General features: G+C 42.8%; 1 protein-coding gene across 4 annotated transcripts in view; it reads left to right on the forward strand.

Annotated features, from left to right (window-relative positions):
- Nucleotides 1-25,792, forward strand: part of ush2a (Usher syndrome 2A (autosomal recessive, mild)) — a 1,282,968-nt gene that overhangs the window by 375,936 nt on the left and 881,240 nt on the right. For all 4 annotated transcript variants that reach the window (XM_070889457.1, XM_070889458.1, XM_070889459.1 and 1 more), the window contains exons 14-16: nucleotides 10,294-10,477; nucleotides 21,580-21,743; nucleotides 24,642-24,800. In XM_070889457.1, coding sequence (XP_070745558.1) covers nucleotides 10,294-10,477; nucleotides 21,580-21,743; nucleotides 24,642-24,800 — 507 coding nt within the window. The remainder of the gene's footprint in view (nucleotides 1-10,293; nucleotides 10,478-21,579; nucleotides 21,744-24,641; nucleotides 24,801-25,792) is intronic.

Below are 25,792 nucleotides of genomic sequence, written 5' to 3' on the forward strand. Positions count from 1 at the left end.
ATTGTCCCGGGTGATTGCTCCACACTGCTTGGAAGGAGCTGGCAGGGCAAAACCCGCTGGAACTGGGATGACATCCGAGCGCTAACACATGTCGATGAGGCCTCATGTACCCAGGTTCTTAACAAATTTCCTTCTCTTTTTGAGCCAGGCATTGGAAACTTTTCCGGGGCGAAGGTGCGGATCCACTTGGTCCCAGAGGCATGACCCATTCACCACAAGGCGCAAGCGGTACCTCACATGATGAGGGAGAGAATGGAAATCGAGCCGGACAGGCTGCAACGCGAGGGCATCATCTCCCCAGTGGAATTCAGCAAGTGGGTCAGCCTGATTGTTCCAGTACTCAAAAGTGATGGCACGGTCAGGATTTGCGACAATTATAAAGTAACTATTAATCGTTTCTCGCTACAGGACCAATACCCACTACCTAAGGCAGACGACCTATTTGCGACACTGGCAGGAGGCAAGACGTTCACCAAGCTTGACCTGACTTCTGCCCACATGACGCAGGAGCTGGAAGAGTCTTCGAAGGGCCTCACCTGCATCAACACGCACAAGGGACTGTTCATCGACAACAGATGCCCGTTTGGAATTCGGTCAGCTGCAGCAATATTCCAGAGAAACATGGAGAGTCTACTCAAGTCAGTACCACACACAGTGGTCTTTCAGGATGACATATTGGTCACGGGTCAGGACACCGCCGAGCACCTACAAAACCTGGAGGAGGTCCTCCAGCGACTGGATCGCATAGGGCTGCGGCTGAAGAGGTCGAAATGCGTCTTCATGGCAACAGAAGTTGAGTTTTTGGGGAGCAAGATCGCAGCGAACTGCATTTGGACCACAGATGCCAAGACAGAGGCAATCAGGAACGCGCCCAGGCCACAGAACGTCACGGAGCTGCGGTCGTTCCTGGGACTCCTCAACTATTTTGGTAACTTCCTACCGGGGTTAAGCACCCTTTTAGAGCCCCTACATATGTTATAGCGCATAGGTGAGAACTGGGTATGGGGAAAAAAACAAGTAATTGCTTTTGAGAAAGCCAGAAACATTTTATGCTCCAACAAGCTACTTGTATTGTATAACCCATGTAATCGACATGCTAGCATGTGACGCGTTGTCATATGGAGTCGGGTGTGTATTACAACAAGCTAACGTTGCGGGCAAGTTGCAATCTGTCGCCTATTCTTCCAGGAGCTTGTCTAAGGCCGAGAGGGCCTGCAGCATGATTGAGAAAGAGGCATTAGCGTGTGTGTTCGGGGTAAAGAAAAGGCATCAGTACCTGTTTGGCCTCAAATTTGAGCTGGAAACCGATCACAAGCCCCTCACATCCCTGTTCACTGAAAACAAGGGGATAAATACTAATGCCTCAGCCCACATACATAGGCGGGCACTCGCGCTAACAGCGTATAACTATACCGTCTGCCACAGGTCAGGCAGCGAGAACTGTGTGGATGCTCTCAGTCGGCTACCATTGCCTACCACGGGGGTGGAAATGGCGCAGCCTGCAAACTTGTTGATGGTGGCGCAGCCTACAGACTTGTTGATGGTCATGGAAGCGTTTGAAAATGATAAATCACCTGTCACAGCCCGCGAGATTAGGACTTGGACCAACCAAGATCCTCTGCTGTCCCTCGTAAAAAACTGTGTACGACATGGGAGCTGGGCCAGCATCCCCGTTGAAATGCAAGAGCCAATCAAGCCATTCCAGTGGCGAAAGGACGAGCTGTCCATTCAGGCAGACTGCCTGTTGTGTGGTAACAGCATAGTGCTACCAAAAAAGGGCAGGGAGATGTTCATCTCGGATCTCCACAGCACACACCCGGGTATAGTAATGAAAGTGATAGCCAGATCCCACGTGTGGTGGCCCGGTATCGACTCTGACTTAGAGTTCTGCGTACGGCAGTGCAGCATGTGTGCTCAGTTGAGCAACGCGCCCAGAGTGGCACCACTAAGTTTGTGGTCCTGGCCCTCCAGACCATGGTCAAGGATCCATGTCGACTATGCGGGTCCGTTTCTCAGTAAAATGTTCCTGGTGGTGTGGATACTTTTTCAAAATGGATTGAATGTGAAATAATGTCAGGAAGCACCGCCACCGCCACCATTAAAAGCCTGAGGGCCATGTTTGCCACCCACGGCCTGCCTGACATACTGGTCAGTGACAATGGGCCATGTTTCACCAGTGCCGAATTTAAAGAATTCATGACCCACAATAGGATCAAACATGTCACCTCGACCCCGTTTAAACTAGCCTCCAATGGGCAGGCAGAGCGGGCAGTACAAACAATCAAATAGAGCCTTAAACAAGTCACACAAGGCTCACTCCAAACCCGCCTGTCCCGAGTACTGCTCAGCTACCGCACGAGACCCCACTCGCTCACAGGGGTGCCCCCGGCTGAGCTACTCATGAAAAGGACACTTAAAACCAGACTCTCGCTGGTTCACCCCAACCTGCATGATCAGGTAGAGAGCAGGTGGCAGCAACAAAATGTAAACGATGGTCGCACCACTGTGTCATGGGAAATTGATCTGAATGACCCTGTGTATGTACTAAACTATGGACATGGTCCCAAGTGGATCGCGGGCACGGTGACAGCTAAAGAAGGGAGTAGGGTGTTTGTAGTCAAACTAGACAATGGACAAATTTGCAGAAAGCACCTGGACCAAACGAGGCTGCGGTTCACAGACTGCCCTGAACAACACACAGCAGACACCACCTTTTTCGAGCCCACAACACACACCCAAAGGATCAACGACACCACGCCGGACCAGGAAATCGAACCCATCATGCCCAACAGCCCAGCAAGGCCAGGCTCACCTTCCAGCCCTGCAGGGCCAACAATTCTCCAGCCCAGCGAGGGCACAGCCAACACACCAGAACAGACATTTGCACTGAGGCGATCAACCAGGGAAAGAAAGGCTCCCGACCGCCTCACCTTGTAAATAGTTTTCACTTTGACTTTGGGGGGGAGTGATGTTGTGTATCTGTAAAGCATGCACTCCCATGTTCCGCCACCAGGGAGCTCATCCCCTGAAGTCCAAAGAGATCCCAGCATCCCTTGGGAGCACTATATATAAGCCAGCCCCTAAGGCCTGTTCCTCACTCTGGAGTGTCTTATTAAAGACTGAGGTCACTGTTAGTTTAACCTCCCTGTGTGCAGCCTCATCTATGTTAAGAACACAATACACAGGAGACCAGAGTTGGAGGAACACAGTGTTCTCGGAGGGTTGTAGGGCTGGAGGAAGTGCGGACATAGTGAGCAGTGAGGCCATGGAGAGCTTTGAACATGAGGATGAGAATTTTAAAATCGAGGTGTTGATGGACCTGAAGCCAATGTATGTCAGCAAGCACAGGATTGATGCCTGAATGGACTTGGCACAGATTGCATACAGGCAGCAGAGCTTTGGGTGAGCACAAATTTATGGAGGGTGGAAGATGCGAGGCCAGCTGGGAGAGCATTAGAGTAGTCGAGTCTGGAGGTAACAAAAGCATGGATGAGAGTTTCAGCAGTAAATGGCTGAGGAAGGACCAGAGACGGGCAATGTTGTTGAGATGGAAGTAGGCGATATTTGTGATGGAGATGATATGGAGTAAGAAGCTCATCTCAGGGTCACGGAAGCAGTTTTTGCGATGAAGAGGACCACAGCACTGGTTGAATGGAATACATTCTGCTCATCTAACACAGTGTTATTAGAACCATACAAGTTTACAGTACAGAAAAGATTATTCGGCCCACTGTGTCTGTGCCAGCATTCTGCTAGAGAATGCGAAAACTAATCTCACTCTCCTGCTTTCTCCCATAACCCCGTATCTTTACATCGCAGAAAGGACCATTGGAATAAATGTTCATCTTCACTACCTGGGAGGTAATTTAGCAGAGATATAGAACCTGCCTGATTTTCATTCCATTGAAATCAGTAGGATAATAATAAAGTGGATTGTATAATGAACATGTGATCCACCTTGCCAGATTACCACCCAGGCAGTGAAGAGGAAAATTTACCCCATTGTTTCTCTCCTTTCCTGATTTCATTTCTAACACCTGCTGTTGATTTTAGGTTTTAATTGTTATCTTAAACATGGTGAGATTTTCCACTGTCCCATCTTAAATTGAATCAGTCACACTCGCAATGTCATTTGTCCACAACTAACTGTACTTGTCCTGGTCAATGGGCTGGTGTTAGTTTTAAGTTCTAAAGGTACATTGTAGATTATCAACATTGATATGTTTTGCAAGTTCTGCAAAATCAACAAGCGAACAAAATACTTTTTTATTCCTTCTTGGGATGTGGGCATCACTGGCAAGGCCATCATTTATTGCCCATTGCAGAGGTGGTGGTGCTTGGCCTTCTTGAACTGCTGTATAGTGGTTTCATACAACTGAGTAGCTTGCTAGGACACTTCGTGGACCTGTAAAGAGGGCATGTTGGTGCAAGACTGGAGTCATGTATAGGCCAGGCCAGTTAAAGATAGAAGATTAGTGAACCAGTTGGGTTTTTATTGCAATCCAACAGCTTCATGGTGACATTTATTGATACTAGCTTTTATTTGCAGATTTTTTTCTTGTAACTAAATTCAAATTCTCAAATTAACATGGTGAGATTTGAACTGACATTGTCTGGATTATTAGATCAAGTCTTTGAGATTAGTATATCAGTATCAGAACCACTACATTACCACATCGATAACACAATAAGAGGTGCTCTTTTCAAATTTCAAATTTACCACTCCCAGTTGCATTACTAATCTGCACAAACTAGTGGGAGCTAAAATTCAGGGTCTCAAAGAGACCCATTAATGCCCGTTTGCGGCGGCTATTCCTTTGGGGTCAACAGGCCGACCCGATCTAAATTCAGCTTGAGGATTTTTCGGCCTGGACCCCATCCCGGCCAAGTAGATGAACCGCCAAATTAAAATAAAATAAATACTTATCTATCCATTATCAGCTCGATCCGGCGATCCCCCACCACACGGTGCCCCCGGCAGGTTTTTCTGCCGGTGCACCCTCTGAAGCGTGGCCGCCCTTAAAGGGGAGGGCCCACTGCTGTGGCCGCAATGCAAAAATTTTTGACGGCCGACTTGCCGATCGGCCGGCAAAATATTGCCCCCAGATTCAGCCGGGCCACCAACGGGCAGCCTGGCACCTCCTCTTGGATGCTAGACTGTTGGTCCGGCCGAAACCCTCCCTGGTGGCCCAGTGGCCAAAGTTTAAAAAATGATAGAATCTCTCCCATTTAACGGAGGGGAGAGAGCATGGTGACGCACATGCGCTGTGATGCCACCACGTTGATTGACATCAGCGGACAGCCCAACCGACCCATTTTCAGCCAGTCAGCCTGGCTTTGTGTCTAAGGTCTGCCCCCATTATGATCCATTTCCTGTAGGACTTTGAAAAAAATACAAAGTCCTGAATATCACCGCACCAAGAGCTCCAGCGGTGAGTACCAGCTAAAAACTGATGCACCTTTCTGGTGCACCTGAATTTCGGCCCCGTGATATTCGGATTAATGATATTCTACTGTAGTTTCAGTAGTTTTTTCTAAAAAGATACTTTCAGAATTGGAAAAAGAGTAGGCATACAAACAGCCGCAATAGTCTAGCAGCAGGAATCACCTTTGTACTATCAGCAGTTTGATACCATGGTAATATGTAAAACAATTTTCTGTTGTATATGATTGAATTTTAAATGTAATTTATATAGATAAGAGTTAAATAATAGATCACCAGTAAAATTTGCCACAATAATGACTAATATGGTACTTCTTCACAAAATGATCATTTCACAGATATGTCAGAATGTGTAGTTAATTGCCTATTCCTTAAAATTTCATCTAGACAAAATGTAATTCCCAAGGAATAATTGGTTTGTATTTATCACTGTTAAATTAGTTGAGATTTAATTTAGTTCCTTTCTGCTGATAGAATAAATGACAACTTGACTTGGAATAACATTTTGTGATTTTATTTTACAGCTATAATCATAGAGCAAAAATTAGTTTTTATTATGTTCCTATTACATAATATTGCCAACTTTCCGATCTCTACTCCTTGTTCTCATTTAGTCAAATACTTTATCTAAGCACTGTTATCTCAATAAACCAGTTAATTTACAAACGATAATATTGTAAGCAATCCCATCTAATTATTTCCATAATTCATGACTTACTTCTAAATTAATTCTATATGTTAGAGATTTTTTTAGTCAAAAGACAAATACTAAAAAATGAGTCAAATTAATACATAGGTATTCACACTAGCTAAGAGTTAGGTTGCATTCTACTGTATTAGTTAAGCATAAATTCAGGTTTTACATTGACAAAATGGATAATGAGCAATGAGTATGGCTTACAGTGACTGTGGTGTGAAATTCAATTTTTAACAAGAAACAGGAGCATGTCTGTTTTTCAGCATAATTAATAACCCGCTAAGGAAACTGGGGATGTGTGGTTTTGAAATGTGTGATTTCGCAAATGTGATTTCATTATTGATTTAATTACAGTGAACAACAAGCATCTCCTATTTTCTGTGAAAACAGGAATTTCACCCTTTAATGATTTATGATGCAGCCTTTATAATTTCAAAGAGCAACTTTTAACTGTGTTTTTGTGCACTCACAGGAAGCTTATGTTCCAACATGTAGGAGCTTAATTCCATTTTGTGCTTTAGATTACAAATTATATTTGTGATCTAAAGCACAAAATTAAGAAAGGGTCATAAAATATTTTAAAGAAAATTAATATAATTGTACAATTAACACATAAGATGAGAAGTTGCTTTTTATTTTAAAAACAATAATGCCTCTTTTAAAATAGCAGATGGAGGAATTTCTTACTAACACTACCTACACTAATAATTAGCCTACAGATATCAGGTTGCTATCCCTGACCTTATATTCCTGCTATATAGTTCATAAAGCCAGCAAAAATCTTAGCAATCTTTAGGTACTGTACATGTATAATAAAAAATTGGCCATGAAATTTGGCTCCTTAGCGCCAGCTGATAAGGCTGGTTTCAGTGAAAAACTTCTGGCACGGAACGCGATGGCCACCATTTTGGGTAGTTTGGCAGCACTGCCATTGTCTGTGCTCGCTGCAAATATGGTAATTAATCAGATCGTGACATCAATCAGCGTGCAATGCTGAGTTGATGCACAAACTGATATGTTGGATATCGACGGTCCTTTTAACACCCTCTCCAATGCGTGCACAGCTGTATGACGGATCCCCCACCTTCATAAAGGGACAAATGCAACTTTTAGGTAAGTTTAGATTCCATAGAATCATAGACGTTTACAGCATGGAAGGAGGCCATTTCGACCCATCGTGTTCGTGCTGGCTAACAAGAGGCTATCCAGCCTAATCCCACTTTCCAGCTCTAGGTTTCTGCTTTTGTACTGATTCCTTTACATTTTATTTGAGTAGTGGCTTGGTGTAAGACACTTTAAAAGTTGTTGAAGTGTGAAGGGAGTGCAGGGAGTGCTGCTGGCCATTTGCAAGACTTTGGCTCTTAAAGGAAGGCCTCTGAGAACATCACTTGCTCCCAGTCCTGGGGATCCAGTTGCAGTGCCCTTTGGGATGCAACATGGCATGGAGGTGGAGCAGAGGCAGCAAAGTCTTGCAGAGAGGTGGGGAGGAAGAGGAAGGAGCAGAAAAGGAAGAAGCAGAAAAGGAAATAGAAGAAAAGGGGGAGGAGGAAGTAGAAGAGGAGGAAGCGGAAGGAAGGAGGTAAACCAGACAGCCCCTTTCTGGCCAGGATATCCGGGATTGAATCATCTGCCTGCAGTACCAGTGAACACAACCCCAATTCCCCTTTCGACATTTGTCCCACACCTTCCCTTCTCTCTGTTACTGACCACCACAGCGTCCTCTTGGCCACAATGCTGAAATAAAAACCACCACAAAGCAAACTTTCCACTCCAACTTTATCCATATATGCATCCAATATTACATCAAAAAATCAACTAATCAACCTTGTGCATTCCCTTAGTTACTGTCTTGCGCGAACCTTTGCCTATCCTAGTGATGTTATGCAGTGATTCATGAGAAGGAAGATGACTTGGGCAAAGGTGGAAATGAGGAGAGCTCTCTAACAGGAAATGCTGGAGGACGTTTGGCCTGTGGTGTGATTGGAATTGCTAATGAATTAAATGAATATATCTATGTTGGATCGAGAATTGACAGCGTGGCTGTTGGAAGGCTGCTGACTTTCAATGGGGGAGACTGCAGATGGCCTTACAGAACAACCTCGAGGAGCTGTTGGCTGGGAGTCTGAAATCGAGTGGCGGTGTTTCTTTTTCTTTTCCTTCACTCTTCTCTCCCTCTTCTTGGTCAACCACTGGCTGGGCAGGCTGGATTTCTTGGATGTCTGAAATGGGGAAGGTACAAGTGTAGGGTTAGGGTGAGGGAAAAACGGGAAAGCAAGAGGTGCATGCTTACACTAAGTGCAGCTTGAAAATCAGAAAATATTGTGGGATGAGTGGGAATCGTGATGTGAGAAGGAGGATAATGTATGAGATTATCAGCATCTTGTATTCTTCCTGCTGCTGGCTAAGGGCTCAGCCATGCCCCTGCCAAAAATGTCCAACACAGTCTCCTCTAAGGGGATGATTTGAAGCTAGGAAGGTAAGATATGCCTCGTGTTTGGTATAGATTGTTTATTGGTGATTGTGGGGGAGCGGAGGGTCATGCATTGCGATTTGTGTGGGGCTAGTTGTGCAGTTGGTAGGAGATGGCTTTTGAGGATGCATTCACTGACCTTGACCACAGAGTTTAGAATATTGAGAGGTGAACTCATTGAAACATGCACAATTCTTACAGGGCTTGGCAGGGTAGATGTAGGGAGAATGTTTCCTCTGGTTGAGGAGTCTAGACCTAGGGGTCACAGTCTCAGAATAAGGGGTCAGCCATATAGGACTGAGGTGAGGAGAAATTTCTTCACTCAGAGGGTGGTGAATCTTCGGAATTCTCTACCCCAGAGAGCTGTGGAGGCTCAGTCTTTGAGTATATTCAGGACAGAGATCGATAGATTTTTGGATATTAAGGAAATCAAGAGCTATGGGGGTTGTGCAGGAAAGTGGAGTTGAGGTAGAAGATCAGCCATGATCTCAATGAATGGCGGAGCAGGCTCGAGGAGCCGAATGGTCTACTCCTGCTCCTAATTCTTATATTCTTATGGCTAAGGCTATGAAACTTCTTTGGGCACTGGAGCTAGGTCTTGGGGGCGAAACCGCGGGCAGTGATGGCCTCGGTGATTTGGTCACACATCCTTCTTTCTGGTAGGTCTTCTGGCTCCCTGTGGGTAGAGGACCTCTCTTCCAGTGTTGACCCACTTCACAAAGCTCGAGTGCTGTGTCCGAGACCCTGAGTGCCCTTTCCCTGGCCGGTTGAGCCATTTGGATTAGTGCTGAAGCACTTTTAATATTTTTGGTCAGCAGAAGGCAGCTCACCTTTAAGACTGCCTTTGAGAGGCGCAGGCTAGCTTTAAGTAAATCTAGCCTCATGCGACCATCGAGAACTTGAGCCCCCGCTGAGCGCACAGCCTGTCAGCAGCACGTTCAGTGCTGGGCTGCGCGCTACCATTGTTATAATTAGCAGGCAGCACAAATTTGACGTGTTGCCTGAGCTGCTTTCAACGGAAGTGGGCATATCGCGCATCACGCTGCCCACGCCTGTTTTTATACGTTATCGAATTTCACCCCCATTATATTTAAATTGAATACAAAACTGATTCTAATTATTCAATAAAGTTTTGAAAGCATTTTTGAAACACAGAATAAAAAAATAGATTTGATATTGGTCCCATTTCTTTTGTCATTTATTTCTCTCATTTTTTTTAAGGCATCCTCAGCACAATGCTCTGTTTATTAGCCAAACAAGCAGACATGGGAATTGTTCTCAGGCTTTTCTCAATGCTGCTATATAACTGGTGAATGCATGAAAATGGGCTGAGGTGACTCACCCACTGCTTTTCCTCCCTGTCTGTGCAGAGATGCCTGGCCGATGCCTAGTGTCTCCTGGTACAGATCAGAAATGGCATCTGTGAGGAATCATGAATGTGAACCTGCAGCCTGCCTTCTTGTGGTGTAGTATGTTGGTGCATACACCCACTGCGCCAACAAGAAGTATTGTTAAGATAAAAATAGATTTCACAAGATAGATTTAGTTGAGTTAATGATCTCTATAGACATCTTCTGTATCTATTATTTTATAACTGTTCAGGAAATTATATGTAAAGCCACCTATTGCATACCTGTGTTAAATTCCAAGTTATGATAAATAATTTTCATCATACATTTTCAGGTTTTATGCTTCCCTCAGTTAATTTCACTGGTTGTTTGCCATGTGAGTGCCATCCAGTAGGATCAAAGCACCAGACATGTGATGATGTCACAGGACAATGTGTTTGTCGAGACCCTTCAGTGACTGGGATACACTGTGATCATTGCAAGGAGCATTATTTTGGTTTTAACCCTGGAAGTGGAAGGCAAGTTGTTGTTCATTTTGAGTCATATTTTTCAGCTGTGCATACATTATAACTCTGTGGATTGACGTGAAAAATATTTATGGGGCTAATTATTAACTTTGGTCCAAAACGGGCACAGAGATGGTACTGCAGCTTTCCTGTTTTGGTAAGCCAAAAATTGTCTGACTTCTGCAAGGAGCCGGCTGGCAGGTCAGGGCTATAGGGGGAGGTGGGGGGGTGGAAAATGAAATTGGGCCTTTAGGAATAAGTGCTCAACATCTGGTATAGCTGGCCTAGTATGCATGGAACATGCTCTGCCCAATTGTACAGGAAAATAGCAATCAGAGTCCTGCAACGAGATTGGGACCCTGATTTGCATATTTGAACAGCTCCCTGAAAATTGCTTCATGGTCAACAACTTATTCATAAATCTCAATTTTAATTTTTATATATATTTCAATTTAAATGTTCCAATTTTGTTTCTTTTTCTTTTAACTTTTCTTTGAACTAGCATTTTTTTTAAATATAAGTATTAACTCCCACTTAAAACAACAGGCTGTCATTGTATACAGTACATTGCCCTGGGCAATAGACTGTTGAATAGACCACTTGGAATTCCTATTATTTTCTAATGTGGGAACACAAATTGGGTACTTTAATGCTTTGTCTTTTCTCGGTCAGTATATATAATATTCAATGTCATACTGTGCACTAAAATGTATCGCCTGGTTAGACCTTTTGCTTCTTATTAACAGCACGGCTAATAACTGATTGCCTAGATGAAATGGTGGAGAACTTTACAAATAACTAATATATTCAAGTCTTGACAGATCACTGTTTATAACATCCATTTGGAAAGTGAATCAATCCCATAAGAATGAAAAATGAACTTTTTAATCTGATTACTGTGAATGTCTTTCTTCACCTAGAGAGTAAATGTAATCAGATTTCTTTGTTTTAATATTACAGATCATTTATCTTGAAAAATAATTACAAAAACAATGTTGAGTGGTTTGAAGGTCCCTTTTAACTACAGAAAGATCATTCACATTTTTCTGGTGTTCTACTAGCCAATAATTTAGCGATCAATTAGCAATGTTACTGAAAATTAGCATATATGATGTATGTCTATCTATCTACAGGTTTCATCGTAATTTCAAATAGAACCAAATTAGGAAAATAAAATTATGCACATCCTCTGTAGTACATTTGGGTGGCAAGATCTGTTGAGCATATACCAGTATTGAATACTTAACAATCATAAAGAAATGCGGTTGGCTCAAAGTGTATGAGTTATTGTGCTACATATTACACTTGTCAAAATACTGTATTTCATGATTTGCTGAAGTGTGTACTGAATCATTAGTACATTCAAAGGCACACCTATCCACAAAACTCAAGTTTTCTCTAATTAAGCAATACCAAAAGAATTGATATTCTGCTCTACCACAACAATGGCTTTGATAGTAAGCGCAACATCTAGTGTGATACTGACCCATGCAAAGGGCCCAAGGTGAATTACTGCTCTGTGTTGAGTCACCTGATCTTAGCGGAGAAATAAGTGCAGCATAGTTGACTCCTGGACAAGGGAAGTAAAAAAATCTATCATGCCACATTCTCCTGGTCACACTATCTATGGATTTTTGTTCAACAATATACCTTTTTGTGGCTGTTGGGCTCAGCTTTGATAGGTCTCTGTAGTTCAATAGCCTGCCACTAGTTGCTTTTTTGGCTCATTAATGAGTATTGTCCACTTGAACAAGATACCTAGGAAATTGAATCTTAGCATGAGCCAATACCTTTGGGAGTGAAAGATGAAAATTTGAGGGCGACAAGGATGTGGTACTCAGTAAGATAATGGAACTAAAGGTGGATAAATCCTCTGGACCTGATTGCTTGCATCCTAGGGTCTTAAGAGAACTAGCGGCAGGGATAATGAATGCATTGGTTGTAATTTACTAAAATTCCCTGGATTCTGGGGAGATCCAAGCAGATTGGAAAACTGCAAATGTAACACCCCTATTTAAAAAAGGAGGCAGACAAAAAACAGGAAACTATAGATCAGTTAGCCTAACATCTGTGGTTGGGAAAATATTGGAATCCATTATTAAAGAAGCAGTAGCAGGACATTTGGAAAAGCATAATTCGGTCAGGCAGAGTCAGCATGGATTTATAAGAACAGAAGAACAGAAGAAATGGGGACAGGAGTAGGCCATATGGCCCCTCGAGCCTGCTCCGCCATTCAATAAGATCATGGCTGATTTGATCATGGACTCAGCTCCACTCCCCCGCCTGCTCCCAATAACCCCTTATCCCCTTGTCATTTAAGAAACTGTCTATTTCTGTCTTAAATTTATTCAATGTCCCAGCTTCCACAGCTCTCTCTGGCAGCGAATTCCACAGATTTACAACTCTTTGAGAGAAGAAATTTCTCCTCATCTCTGTTTTAAATGGGCTTCCCCTTATTCTAGTCTCCTGCATCAGTGGAAACATCCTCTCTGCATCCACCTTGTCAAGCCCCCTCATAATCTTATACGTTTCGATAAGATCACCTCTCGTTCTTCTGAATTCCAATGAGTAGAGGCATAACCTACTCAACCTTTCCTCATAGGTCAACCCCCTCATCCCTGGAATCAACCTAGTGAACCTTCTCTGAACTGCCTCCAAAGCAAGTATATCCTTTCGTAAATATGGAAACCAAAACTGCATGCAGTATTCCAGGTGTGGCCTCACCAATACCTTATATAGCTGTAGCAAGACTTTTCTGCTTTTATACTCCATCCCCTTTGCAATAAAGACCAAATATAATTGGCCTATCTGATCACTTGCTGTACCTGCATACTATCCTTTTGTGTTTCATGCACAAGTACCCCCAGGTCCCGCAGTACTGCGGTGCTTTGCAATCTTTCTCCATTTAAATAATAACTTGCTCTTTGATTTTATTTCTGCCAAAGTGCATGACCTCACACTTTCCAACATTATACTCCATCTGCCAAATTTTTGCTCACTCACTTAGCCTGTCTATATCCTTTTGCAGATTTGTTGTGTCCTTCTCACACGTTGCTTTTCCTCCCATCTTTGTATCATCAGCAAACTTGGCTACGTTACACTCAGTCCCTTCTTCCAAGTCGTTAATATAGATTATAAGTAGTTGGGGTCCCAGCACCAATCCCTGCGGCACGCCACTAGTTACCTGTTGCCAACCAGAGAATGAACCATGTATCCCGACTCTCTGTTCTCTGTTAGTTAGCCAATCCTCTATTCATGCTAATTTATTACCCCCAACCCCCCAAATGGAAGTCAAGTTTGACAAATTTGCTGGAATTTGGTGGATAAAGGGGAACCAGTGGATGTGGTGTAATTGGACTTCCAGAAGGCATTTGACAAGGTGCCACATAAAAGGTTATTGCACAAGATAAAAGTTCACGGGGTTGGGGGTAATATATTAGCATGGATAGAGGATTGGCTAACTAACAGAAAACAGAAAGTCGGGATAAATGGTTCATTCTCGAGTTGGCAATCAGTAACTAGTGGGGTGCCGCAGGAATCAGTACTAGGACCCCAACTATTTACAATCTATATTAATGACTTGGAAGAAGGGACTGAGTGTAACGTAGCCAAGTTTGCTGATGAATCAAAGATGGGAGGAAAAGCAATGTGTGAGGAGGACACAAAAAATCTGCAAAAGGACATAGACAGACTAAGTGAGTGGGCAAAAATTTGGCAGATAAAGTATAATGTTGGAAAGTGTGAGGTCATGCACTTTGACAGAAAAAAATCAAAGAGCAAGTTATTATTTAAAGGGAGAAAAATTGCAAAGTGCTGCAGTACAGCAGGACCTGGGGGTACTTGTGCATGAAACACAAAAGGTTAGTATGCAGGTACAGCAATTGATCAGGAAGGCCAATGTAATCTTGGCCTTTATTGCAAAGGGGATGGAGTATAAAAGCAGGGAAGTCTTGCTACAGTTATACAGGGTACTGGTGAGGCCACACCTGGAATACTGCGTACAGTTTTGGTTTCCATACTTACGAAAGGATATACTTGCTTTGGAGGCAGTTCAGAGAAGGTTCGCTGGGTTGATTCTGGAGATGAGGGGGTTGACTTATGAGGAAAGGTTGAGAAGGTTGGTCCTCTACTCATTGAAATTCAGAAGAATGAGAGGTGATCTTGTCGAAACGTATAAGATTATGAGGGGGCTTGACAAAATGGATGCAGAGAGGATATTTCCACTGATAGGGGAGACTAGAACTAGTGAGCATATTCTTAGAATAAGGGGCCGCCCATTTAAAACTGAGATGAGGAGAAATTTATTTTCTCAGTGGGTTGTAAATCTGGGGAATTCGCTGCCTCAGAGAGCTGTGGAAGCTGGGACATTGAATAAATTTAAGACAGAGGTAGATAGTTTCTTAACCGATAAGGGAATAAGGGGTTATGGGGAGCGGGCAGGGAAGTCGACCTGAGTCCTTGATCGGATCAGCCATGATCGTATTAAATGGCGGAGCAGGCTCAAGGGACCGTATGGTCTACTCCTGCTTCTATTTCTTATGTTTCTTATGTAATACAGTTGGGTAAATGTTCTAGTTCTGTCGCTGAAATAGCCAGGATCTCGTTGCATTTTGGCGGCCTGCATGATGCGGCCCGAACCACGCAACAGAGGAAGAAGTTGGACTGACCGGTGAGTCGGCCAAACCAGCAAGGTGGTGACGCGGGGCGCTCCCACCTCCCCTTTAACTTCCACCCTGCGAGCGGATGTCACCTCAATAATTGTGCATAATGATTTCTGGGCCCAGTGTCGACTTAATAGCAGGAATTCATTATCAATGGGACAGGGAAATAAACGACAGCTGGCGTGTGGGAAGGAGGAGGGAGCCTGGGACAGTGTCAGCCTAAACCTTTCCTGTGGAGTCTGGAGGAGCACTCCTGCATTTCCTTGTCCTACAAGCAAAGTAAAAAACACTTATCTTTTTGGGCTTCTTCTGGACCTGGATCCACTTGCCAGGCCTCCGCTGAGGTCTTAATAGAAGAGGTGAAGGCAGGCAGTGATGTCCTGTTTCCCAGTAGTGGGAAGAAGATTGACAAGACATACATAGACCAGGCCCAGAGAGAGGGGGCAGAAACGATGAGTTCCAGGAGCATCATCCCTAGGACCTGGATTTATTGAAGGAATCGTTTCAACGACCCGACAAGACCGGCTCGATGGGCCATATGGCCTACTCCTGTTCCTATTTCTTATGAGTACAGCTCTCTATTCGTCCATCTCTCTCAATAACATTCAGGAACAGTCCTTCCCCTACATGAGTGAAGTCTATAAGCCCCGGATATGACAAAAGGCAGTCACTGCTGCAAATATCAGAGCTCTCTTTTTTTGACTGTTGAGGGGGCAAAATTTCCCAGCGCCCCGATTGGGGGTGATAACCGACTCAGGGCAGGACTCCCTGCACCCGGCGCGGATGTCCCATCCTGCCACAAAATTGTGTTTACTGCCCCTCACAGGAAATGGATCGCAATCTTGCGTGCTCCACTTCGTTTTGGGATGGGTTCCAGGCGGCTACTGGGGTGCATTCATCAATGCCCCTCCCCTTCGGTTAAAGGGGAGGGCTGCTGCGCATTCAGCCGGGCCTCTGATGGCCTTCACTGGGCCATTAGAGCAGCGTGGTGCTGAGGCCACAGCCCGGCACCCAAAACGGAGTGCAGGGTTGCATGACAGTGGCCCGGACCATGCAACAGAGGAAGAAGTCGGGCCAATCGGTGAGTCGGCTAAACCGGCATGATGGCGGCGTGGGGCGCTCCCACCTCCCCTTTAACTTCCGTCCTGTGAGTGGATGGCATCCCAGTTCACGATCCACAAGGCTGGTGCTGACACCGCTCTCAGCATCCTCGCGGGGCTTTGGTCAATGTCCATCGCGGGGTGGAAAGGGGTCGGCGAGTGGCGCTAAGGGGTCACCGCGCACGATGATCAACGTCATCGCCGGTTGTGCACCGGCCTACATTGCTACTGTGGCAGCACCTCCACCAACTCCTGTGCAATTTTGTGGGAGTCGGTAGCCCCACCCTCTCTTCCCCCCACCACCCCCCCCCTCCCCCCCACCCCCGGGCTGTAAACAGTTTCGCTCCCCGTTAACGTCGCCCTATGCACTTGTACACTGCAGATTGAGAGATGCAGGAGATGTTTCCTGACATCACCTGGATGGAGCCTCAGGCAGTAGTGACTTTAATAACCACTGGCAAAGCATAGCCACCTGGCCCAGGAGGCATCAGATCTTATTGCAGATTACCGCAGAGATCAGCAACAGTCTGCCTGGAGAACTGCTGCCTTCACATGCATTTCTTATCAGACAGATTCAAGAAACCAGATTTGGCCTATAGACCCTATGTAAGGCCTTCTACGAGCAACTCCCTCCTTCTGCTGCTCCTGGCTGTTGAGGCTACTGCTGCTGATGTTGCTCCTCTTCTCCTTCCATCCAAAACAATGAAGCAAGAATGGAACCCATGATAAGTTGTGGGTACTTGTTGTAGTAGTATTTATTCACCTTGAGTCAGGTAAAAAAAAATCAGTAACAAACAATATCCAAGCTCAAAAATCCCTTGGAAATCCAAAAAGTACAATAGCACACAGATCCCTGTGATCTGACTGCCTGCACCTGACTGCCTCTTTAAATAGCATATCTACTCCGCCTCTGAAATTGCCTTCATTGATATATGTAGCTTGCGGGATAGCTGATGGGATGGCAAATACAGTTGTTTTGCTACCTGATCTGCTGGACATCCCCTATTGCTTGTCATCCTCTTCTTTGAGGAAACATAAATATGATGGGATTTACAGGGGGAATTCCATGCTTTCAAAGTAACAGCAAATAAATAGGTGTGAACTGCACAATAACGCTCAGCAAAGTTTCAGAAGGGCAAACAAATGAAAATCAACTTGCACTGAAAGATTTTTGAAATTAACCTTTTCAAAACTGTCATATTTGTGAGTATAGTTTTAAAATAAGCCTGCACTCCTGCAATTTTTTCCAAGCTGTTGGACATGTGTTTTCAAGATATATTTTATGATGAACCTTTATAAAACACTGGTTCGGCCTCAATTTGAGTGCTTTAGGAAGGATGTGAAGGCCTTAGAGAAGGTGCAGAAAAGAATTACAAGAATGATTCCAGGGATGAGAGACTTCAGTTACATGGATGGACTGGAGAAGCTGGGGTTGTTAGAGCAGAGCAGAGAAGGTTGAGAGGAGATTTGATAGAGATATTCAAAATCATGAGGGGTCTAGACAGAGCAGATAGAGAGAAACTGTTCCCATTGGTGGAAGGGTCAAGAACCAGAGGACACAGATTCAAGGTGATTGGCAAAAGAACCAAAGGTGACAAGAGGAAAAACTTTTTTAAACAGCGAGTGGTTAGGATCTGGAATGCTCTGCCTAAAAGGGTGGTGGCGGAACACGCAATTATGGCTTTCAAAATGTAATTTGATAAGTACCTGAAGGAAAACATTTGCTGGGCTATGGGGAAAGGGCGTGGGAGTGGAACTAACTGAAGTGCTCTTGCAGAGAGCCGCCATGGCCTCGACGGCCAAATGGTCTACTTCTGCACTTATAACCAATTTATGATTCTATGATTGAATGTGTGCCACTAGAACTGAGCAGACGAAACCTAGAAATACTGTTGCTTGATTCAGTAACACAATTAAAAGCTCTTTATCTGAATGTACACAGCATTTGTAACAAAATAGATTAGTTGACGGCACATATAGAAATAAATGGGTATGATCTGATAGCCATTACAGAGACATGGTTCCAAGGTGACCAAGGCTAGGAACTGAATATTCAGGAGTATTTGACATTTCGGAAGGATAGGCAGAAAGGTAAAGGAGATGGGGTAGCTCTGTTCATAAAGGATGAGGTCAGCGCAGTAGTGAAAAATGATATTGGCTCAGAAGATCAAGATGTAGAATCAATTTGGGTGGAGATAAGAAATAATAAGGGAAATAAGTCACTGGTGGGAGTCGTCTGTAGGCCTCCTAATAGTAGCTACACTGTAGGACAGAGTATAGATCAAGAAATAATAGAGGCTTGTAAGAAAGGTACTGCAATAATCATGGGCGATTTTAATCTTCATATAGATTGGACAAATCAAATTGGCAAATGTAGCCTAGAGGAAGAGTTCGTAGAGTGTATTCGAGATGGTTTCTTAGAACAATATGTTGTGGAACCAACCAGGGAGCAGACTATTTTAGATCTGGTAATGTATATTGAGATAGAAATAATTAATGATTTCATAGTAAAGGATCCTCTCGGGAAGAGTGATCATAGCATGTTAGAATTTCAAATTCAGTTTGAGGGTGAGAAACTTGGGTCTCAAACTAGTGTCGTGAACTTAAATAAAGGCAATTACAAAGTTATGAAGGCAGAGTTGACTAAAGTGGACTGGGAAAATAGATTAAATCTGGTAGATAAGCAATGCCAGACAGTTAAGGAGATATTTCATAACTCTCAGCAAAGATATAGATAGTGAGAAAGAAAGACTCGAAGAGAAGAATGAACCATCTGTGGCTAACTAAGGAAGTTAAGGATAGTATCTAATTGAAAACAAAGGCATACAATATTGCGAAGATTAGTGGAAGCCCAGAGTATTGGGAATTTTTTAGAAACCAGCAAAGGACAACTAAAAAAATAATAGAGAGAAGATAGATTATGAGAAATATAAAAACAGACAGTAAGAGCTCCTACAGATATATAAAAAGGAAGAGAGTAGCTAAAGTAAACATTGGTCCCTTAGAGGATGAGACTGGGGAATTAATAATGGGGAACAGGGAAATGGAAGAGACTTTGAACACATATTTTGTATCGGTCTTCACGGTAGAAGACACTAAATGCATCCCAATAATAATAGATAATCAAGGGGCTATAGGGAGGGGGGAACTTAAAACATTCATTATCACTAGAGAAAAAGTACTAATGGGACTAAAGGTGGACAAGTCCCCTGGACCTAATGGCTTGCATCCTAGGGTTTTAAACAAAGTGGCTGCAGAGATAGTGGAGGCATTGGTTGTGATCAACCAAAATTCCCTGGATTCTGGAGAGGTCCCAGTGGATTGGAAAACTGCAAATATAACGCCCCTATTTAAGAAAGGAGGGAGACAGAAAGCAGGAAACTATAGTCAAGTTAACCTCACATCTGCCATTTGGGAAGTGCTAGAGTCTATTAGTAAGGAAGTAGTAGCAGGACATTTAGAAAATAATAATACAGTCAAGCAGAGTCAGCATGGTTTTATCAAAGTGAAATCATGTTTGACAAATTTGCTAGAATTCTTTGAGGATGTAACGAGCAGGGTGGATAAAGGTGAACCAGTCGATGTAGTTTATTTGGATTTCCAGAAGGCATTCGGTAAGGTGCCACCTAAAAGGTTACTGCACAAGATAAGAGCTCACGGGGTTGGGGTTAATATATTAGCATGGATAGAGGATTGGCTAACTAACAGAAAACAGAGAGTCGGGATAAATGGGTCATTTTCAGATTGGCAAACTATAACTAGTGGGGTGCCGTAGGGATCTGTACAGGGGCCTCAACTATTTACAATCTATATTAATGACTTGGATGAAGGGATCGAGTGTAATGTTGCCAAATTTGCTGATAATATGAAGATAGGTGGGAAAGCAAGTTGTGAGGAGGACATAAAGAATCTGCAAAGGGATATAGATAGGCTTAGTGAGTGGGCAAAAATTTGGCAGTTGGAGTATAATCCGGTAAAATGTAAGGTTATCCACTTTTTGGTAGGAAAAATAAAAAAGCAAATTATTATTTAGAGAGAAATTGCAAAATGCTGCAGTACAGAGGGATCTGGGGGTCCTTGTACATGAATCACAAAAAGTTAGCATGCAGGTACAGCAAATAAATTATGAAGGCAATGTTACATAAGAACATAAGAAATAGGAGCAGGAGTAAGCCATTCGGTCCTTCGAGCCTGCACCGCCATTCAATATGATCATGGCTGATCATGCAATCTCAGTACCCCACCCCTGCGTTCTCTCCATACCCCCGATCCCTTTAGCCGTAAGGGCCACATCTAGCTCCCTTTTGAATATGTCCAACGAACTGGATTCAACAACTTTCTGTGGCAGAGAGTTCCACAGATTCACAACTCTATGGGTGAAAAAGTTTCTCCTCATCTCTAGGTTCACTAGGTTGATTCCTGAGATGAAGGGGTTGTCTTATGAAGAAAGATTGAGTAGGTTGGGCCTATACTCATTGGAGTTTAGAAGAATGAGAGGTGATCTTATTGAAACATATAAGATTATGAGAGGGAATCTAGGGAGCATAGTTTCAGAATAAGGGGTCCCCCATTTAAAATGGAGATGAGGAGGAATTTCTTCTCTCAGAGGGTCATGAATCTTTGGAATTCTCTACCCCAGAGAGGTGTGGAGGCTGGGTCATTGAATATATTTAAAGTGGAGATAGACAGGTTTTTCAACTTTTAGGGAGTCATTATGGGGAGTGGGCAGGAAAGTGGAGTTGAGACCAAGATCAGATCAGCCATGATCTTATTGAATGACAGAGCAGGCGCAAGGGGCCAAATGGCCTAGTCCTGCTCCTATTTCTTATGTGCTTATGTTCTTATGTAATTCATAATGCTGCTATGTCATATTACAATCAGTATCTCAGAGATGTTCAGGGTGACAACTGTGTATGGACTCCAGCAGAAGTTATTGTGAAGCACAAAATGGGTAGCAAATTTGCATGTAAGTATCTTAAAAATGACCTGTCTTCTCCCTCCTTCTACCTCCCCATTCTCTTCTTTGATCATGTAGAGACAATTCTTTGGAATTTTGGATATAACTTGGACAGCTACTATCGCTCCAACCCCGCATGTACAGTACAACTGATGAAACAGTAGGAATTTAAAAAATGAATAGTGGATTGATTATCTTTCCAAAATAATAGTTTTTAGTCCAATTTGTAACAAAAATTAAAAGAACAGTTTTCTTTGATCGTTTTACAGTATTGGACAAAGTACCATTAAGTTATCAAACATATACTATTTTTACAGCAGAGCTACAGGGATAAATTTATGGGTTTTTAATGTTACATGATGAAAATTATTATATCTTTGTTCTGTTTATTTACAGCTGCCAATCATGCAATTGTAACCCTGCAGGCAGTGTTAATGGCACTTGCCACCAAACAAATGGACTGTGTTTCTGTAAACAGTTTGTAACTGGTTTAAAATGTGATGTATGTGTCCACAATACGAGTCACTTGGATGCTAACAACACATTTGGCTGCAGTAAAAGTAAGTCATTATTTTTCTGTAAGCAAAATTATGGCAAGTATTTACAAATTGAAGCTGACCTTTTTTGACAGTGTCACTGCATAAGTTTGCCTTGCAAATACTTGTGGATGGGGAAAATTCAAGTTTATTTCTCTATTTTAGTACATTATAAACATTCTTATGTCACAGAGTGCTTCTTTTGAAAATGCTTTATTTTATGAATCTGTTATGTACTTCATTTTGAGGTATCAAATATCACCAAATCATGTAGCCTATGCTTGTGAATGATGCTGCAGTGGGCTAAACATGTTTCAGACACTGGCCTTACGATATGCGGCTTGGGATGTTTTACTATGTTAACAGCGCAACATAAATGCAAGTCGTTGTAGGATGAATGCAAAAATTTAAGAACAACTGAACAATCAGTTATGGCAACAAATTAATGGACTGGAATTTGCAGGAGCAGGACATTTCATGGTGTGCTCGGTAAATTAGACTTTTCCCTATATCCTTCAGCTCAAAAATGTTTTGCCCTGTAAGTTTCTGGAAGGGCAAGCTGATAATGGCACGGCAAGGGCCACAGTGCATTGGGACCTTGCTGAACGGAGGAACCAACAGAGTATCTCCTTAACCAATGAGATTTAAGGATTGAGAAACATAGAAACATAGAACATAGGTGCAGGCGTAGGCCATTCGGCCCTTCGAGCCTGCACCACTATTCAGTATGATCATGGCTGATCATGCAACTTCAGTACCCTATTCCTGCTTTCTCTCCATACCCCTTGATCCCTTTAGCCGTAAGGGCCACATCTAACTCCCTTTGAATATATCTAACGAACTGGCCTCAACAACTCTCTGTGGTAGAGAATTCCACAGTTTCACAATTCTCTGAGTGAAGAAGTTTCTCCTCATCTCGGTCCTAAATGGCTTATCCCTTATTCTTAGACTGTGACCCCTGGTTCTGGACTTCCCCAACATAGGGAACATTCTTCCTGCATCTAACCTGTCCAATCCCGTCAGAATTTTATATATTTCTATGAGATCCCTCTCATTCTTCTAAATGCCAGTGAATATAAGCCTAGTCGATCCAGTCTTTCTTCATATGTCAGTCCTGCCATCCCAGGAATCAGTCTGGTGAACCTTCACTGCATTCCCTCAATAGCAAGAATGTCCTTCCTCAGATTAGGAGATCAAAACTGTATACAATGTTCAAGGTGTGGCCTCACCAAGGCCCTGTACAACTGCAGTAAGACCTCCCTGCTCCTATACTCAAATCCTCTCGCTATGAACGCCAACATGCCATTTACCTTCTTCACCGCCTGCTGTACCTGCATGCCAACTTTCAATGTCTGATGTACCGTGACACCCAGGTCTCGTTGCACCTCCCCTTTTGAGCCAAAAAGCAGGAAAGGGGTACTGAGGGAATGATCAGCCGTGATATTGAATGGCGGTGCAGGCTCGAAGGGCCGAATGGCCTACTCCTGCACCTATTTTCTATGTTTCTATGTTTCTATGTTTCCTAATCTGTCACCATTCAGATAATATTCTGCCTTCCTGTTTTTGCCACCAAAGTGGATAACCTCACATTTATCTACATTATACTGCATCTGCCATGAATTTGCCCACTCACCTAACCTGTCCAAGTCACCCTGCAGCCTCTTAACATCCTCCTCACAACTCACACCTTAGTGTCAGAGAAATAAACAGAGAAAGGACTGGGAAAGAAGGTGAATTACATGTCAAATCAGATAGGGAACGAAAGATTGAATTAAGAGAGTGAGAAAAAGGAGACAGAAAGTAAAAGTAAAAAAAAAAATTGAAATTTAACATTTGACAGTTTGCAAATCAATAATTCACTACCTAAAAACATGAGACTCCACACTTTTGATTGTTCACTTTCTGGTGCAGAGAGGTTGATTAGCAGACATCAACAATTCTCACGTCGTTGAAAGGGTACTTATGCTACTAATTACTAAACTTAACATTCTGTAGTTAATGCATCAACTTCATGAAACTCATGGGAGGCTAAGGACGATTTGTTGTTTTCGAAAAGCTAATGGTGCAAATGGGCCAGCAACTTATGGTGATTCGTAATTCATGCAGTATCTCTTCTTCACCACAAATTGTTGGCTGATTTGTGCCTAATAACCTCACATTCATGGTTTTCAGCAAATTCCTGGCCAATAATTATGTCCAGTACTCTCAAAGCAAAAGCAAAAGTAAACAACTATTCCACCTCTCAGCTTTGGAAGAACCCAACAAATCTGCACTGAAAGGTAGCTCCTCCAAATTGATCTAATAAGATTCATTTTAAAATGTTGTCTTGCTTAAGTAATGTTTTATGAGTAATGAAATAATGCCTTTGGCAAATGCTGTGGAATACTATTCTTGTTTTTATCCATTACATCCACCTTTTATCAAAGGTGCCAGCCTTGGCTCAGTGGTAGCATTCTTGCCTGTGGGTCAATAAGTTGTGAGTTCAAGTACCCTTCCAGAGGCTTGAGCACATAATCAAGACTGCCACTTCTGTGCAGTACTAAGGGAATGCTGCATTGTCGGAGGTGCTGTCTTTTGGCTGAAATATTAAACTGAGGCCATGTCTGCCCTCTCAGGTGAACGTAAAAGATCCCACAATACTATTAAAATAAGAGCAGGGGAGTTCTCCTAGTGTCCTGGCCAAAATTAATCCCTCAAACTGTACCTACAACAGATGATAGGGTAATTTCTTTCATTGCTATTTGTGGGTCCTTGCAAATTGACTGCCATGTTTCCTACATTACAACAGTGACTCCACTTCAAAAGTACTGAATTGACTAAAAAGCACTTTGGGACATCCTGAGGTTGCGAAAGATGCTATATAAAAGAAAGTTCCTTCTTTCAGTATAAAATATGCTAAAAATTGTGTTTTAATTAATGTAGCTCCTGCTCAGCAGCCTCCACCAACAGCCCACGTTTTGAATTCTAAAGCTGTTAATCTATCATGGAGTCCACCTGATGCACCAAACACTAATGATCTAACATATACATTGTACCGAGATGGAATAGAAATTCATACAGTTAAGGATAAGTATCCATTTGGTAAGCTATTTTCTTTTCCTGCTATCATATATGAGAAGTGGTTATTTAGTAATGCGGTATAAAGTTGAACTTGCTATAATTTTCATCAATTAATTTTCTTATATAATTGGAAGCATTTTTTAAAATTTAAGAATAAGTTCCCTTTGTTTTTCTTTTTATTCCTCCTATTCCTAGTCTGTATACCAACACGTGGCTAAGAAGGCAAGTAGATTATTATCAAAAGCTTTTGCCTATCATGCGTAAGAGTGGATTGGGGATGACTCTCCCACCGATCTTCCTTCCTTTCCTGAGGGGAAGCAGCTCACCTCTACTAAGTTATTTCCTATGTGATGTAACTGAGATTAAGACCAATGGAGACTGGGAGGAATGAGTGCATATTCTTCCACAGAGATGGCACAATGCATTGGTGCTACACAACCACGAAGCTAATAGCCAACATATTTTAATAAATGCACTTTCCCTACATTTCTATAATACTGTGATGTGATGTAACTGTCAAATTGTGATCTTACTTAATACAGTACTAATAGGATACCATAGCACTGAACACTCAGCACTGCATTCCATTAATAGGTAAACTAAAATAAGCAGCACAGGTATGTTGCTCACGTCATGTTCTAAATTAAAGTAACTATCCCAGCAGTTAAGAAAACATATTAGGTGAAATTGGACTGAGTGATATTAGCACATGAAAAGACACATTCATATGAAATTCCTTTGTGTACTATTTTAACACTATTTTATTTTTGAATTTAATGGGGGCTAAATTGATAGCCCCCGAAAATGGGCACAGGATCATGGTGCACAATTACCTGGACCAATTCAATGTAATGCAGGAAGCACGGCACGTGCTTTTGATTGGCTCCACACATCAGCAGAGGGTCCAAAATCGATACTTGCGAGCACTACTTAAAGTTAGCTTGCACTGCTTAAAGCTTGCTTACACCTCTTAAAGGGGAGATGCATTGTGGCAGGAACAGGTGCTCGGAGTT

The sequence above is a fragment of the Pristiophorus japonicus genome, chromosome 9 (assembly GCF_044704955.1).
Source record: "Pristiophorus japonicus isolate sPriJap1 chromosome 9, sPriJap1.hap1, whole genome shotgun sequence".
NCBI classification, from domain to species: Eukaryota; Metazoa; Chordata; class Chondrichthyes; family Pristiophoridae; genus Pristiophorus; species Pristiophorus japonicus.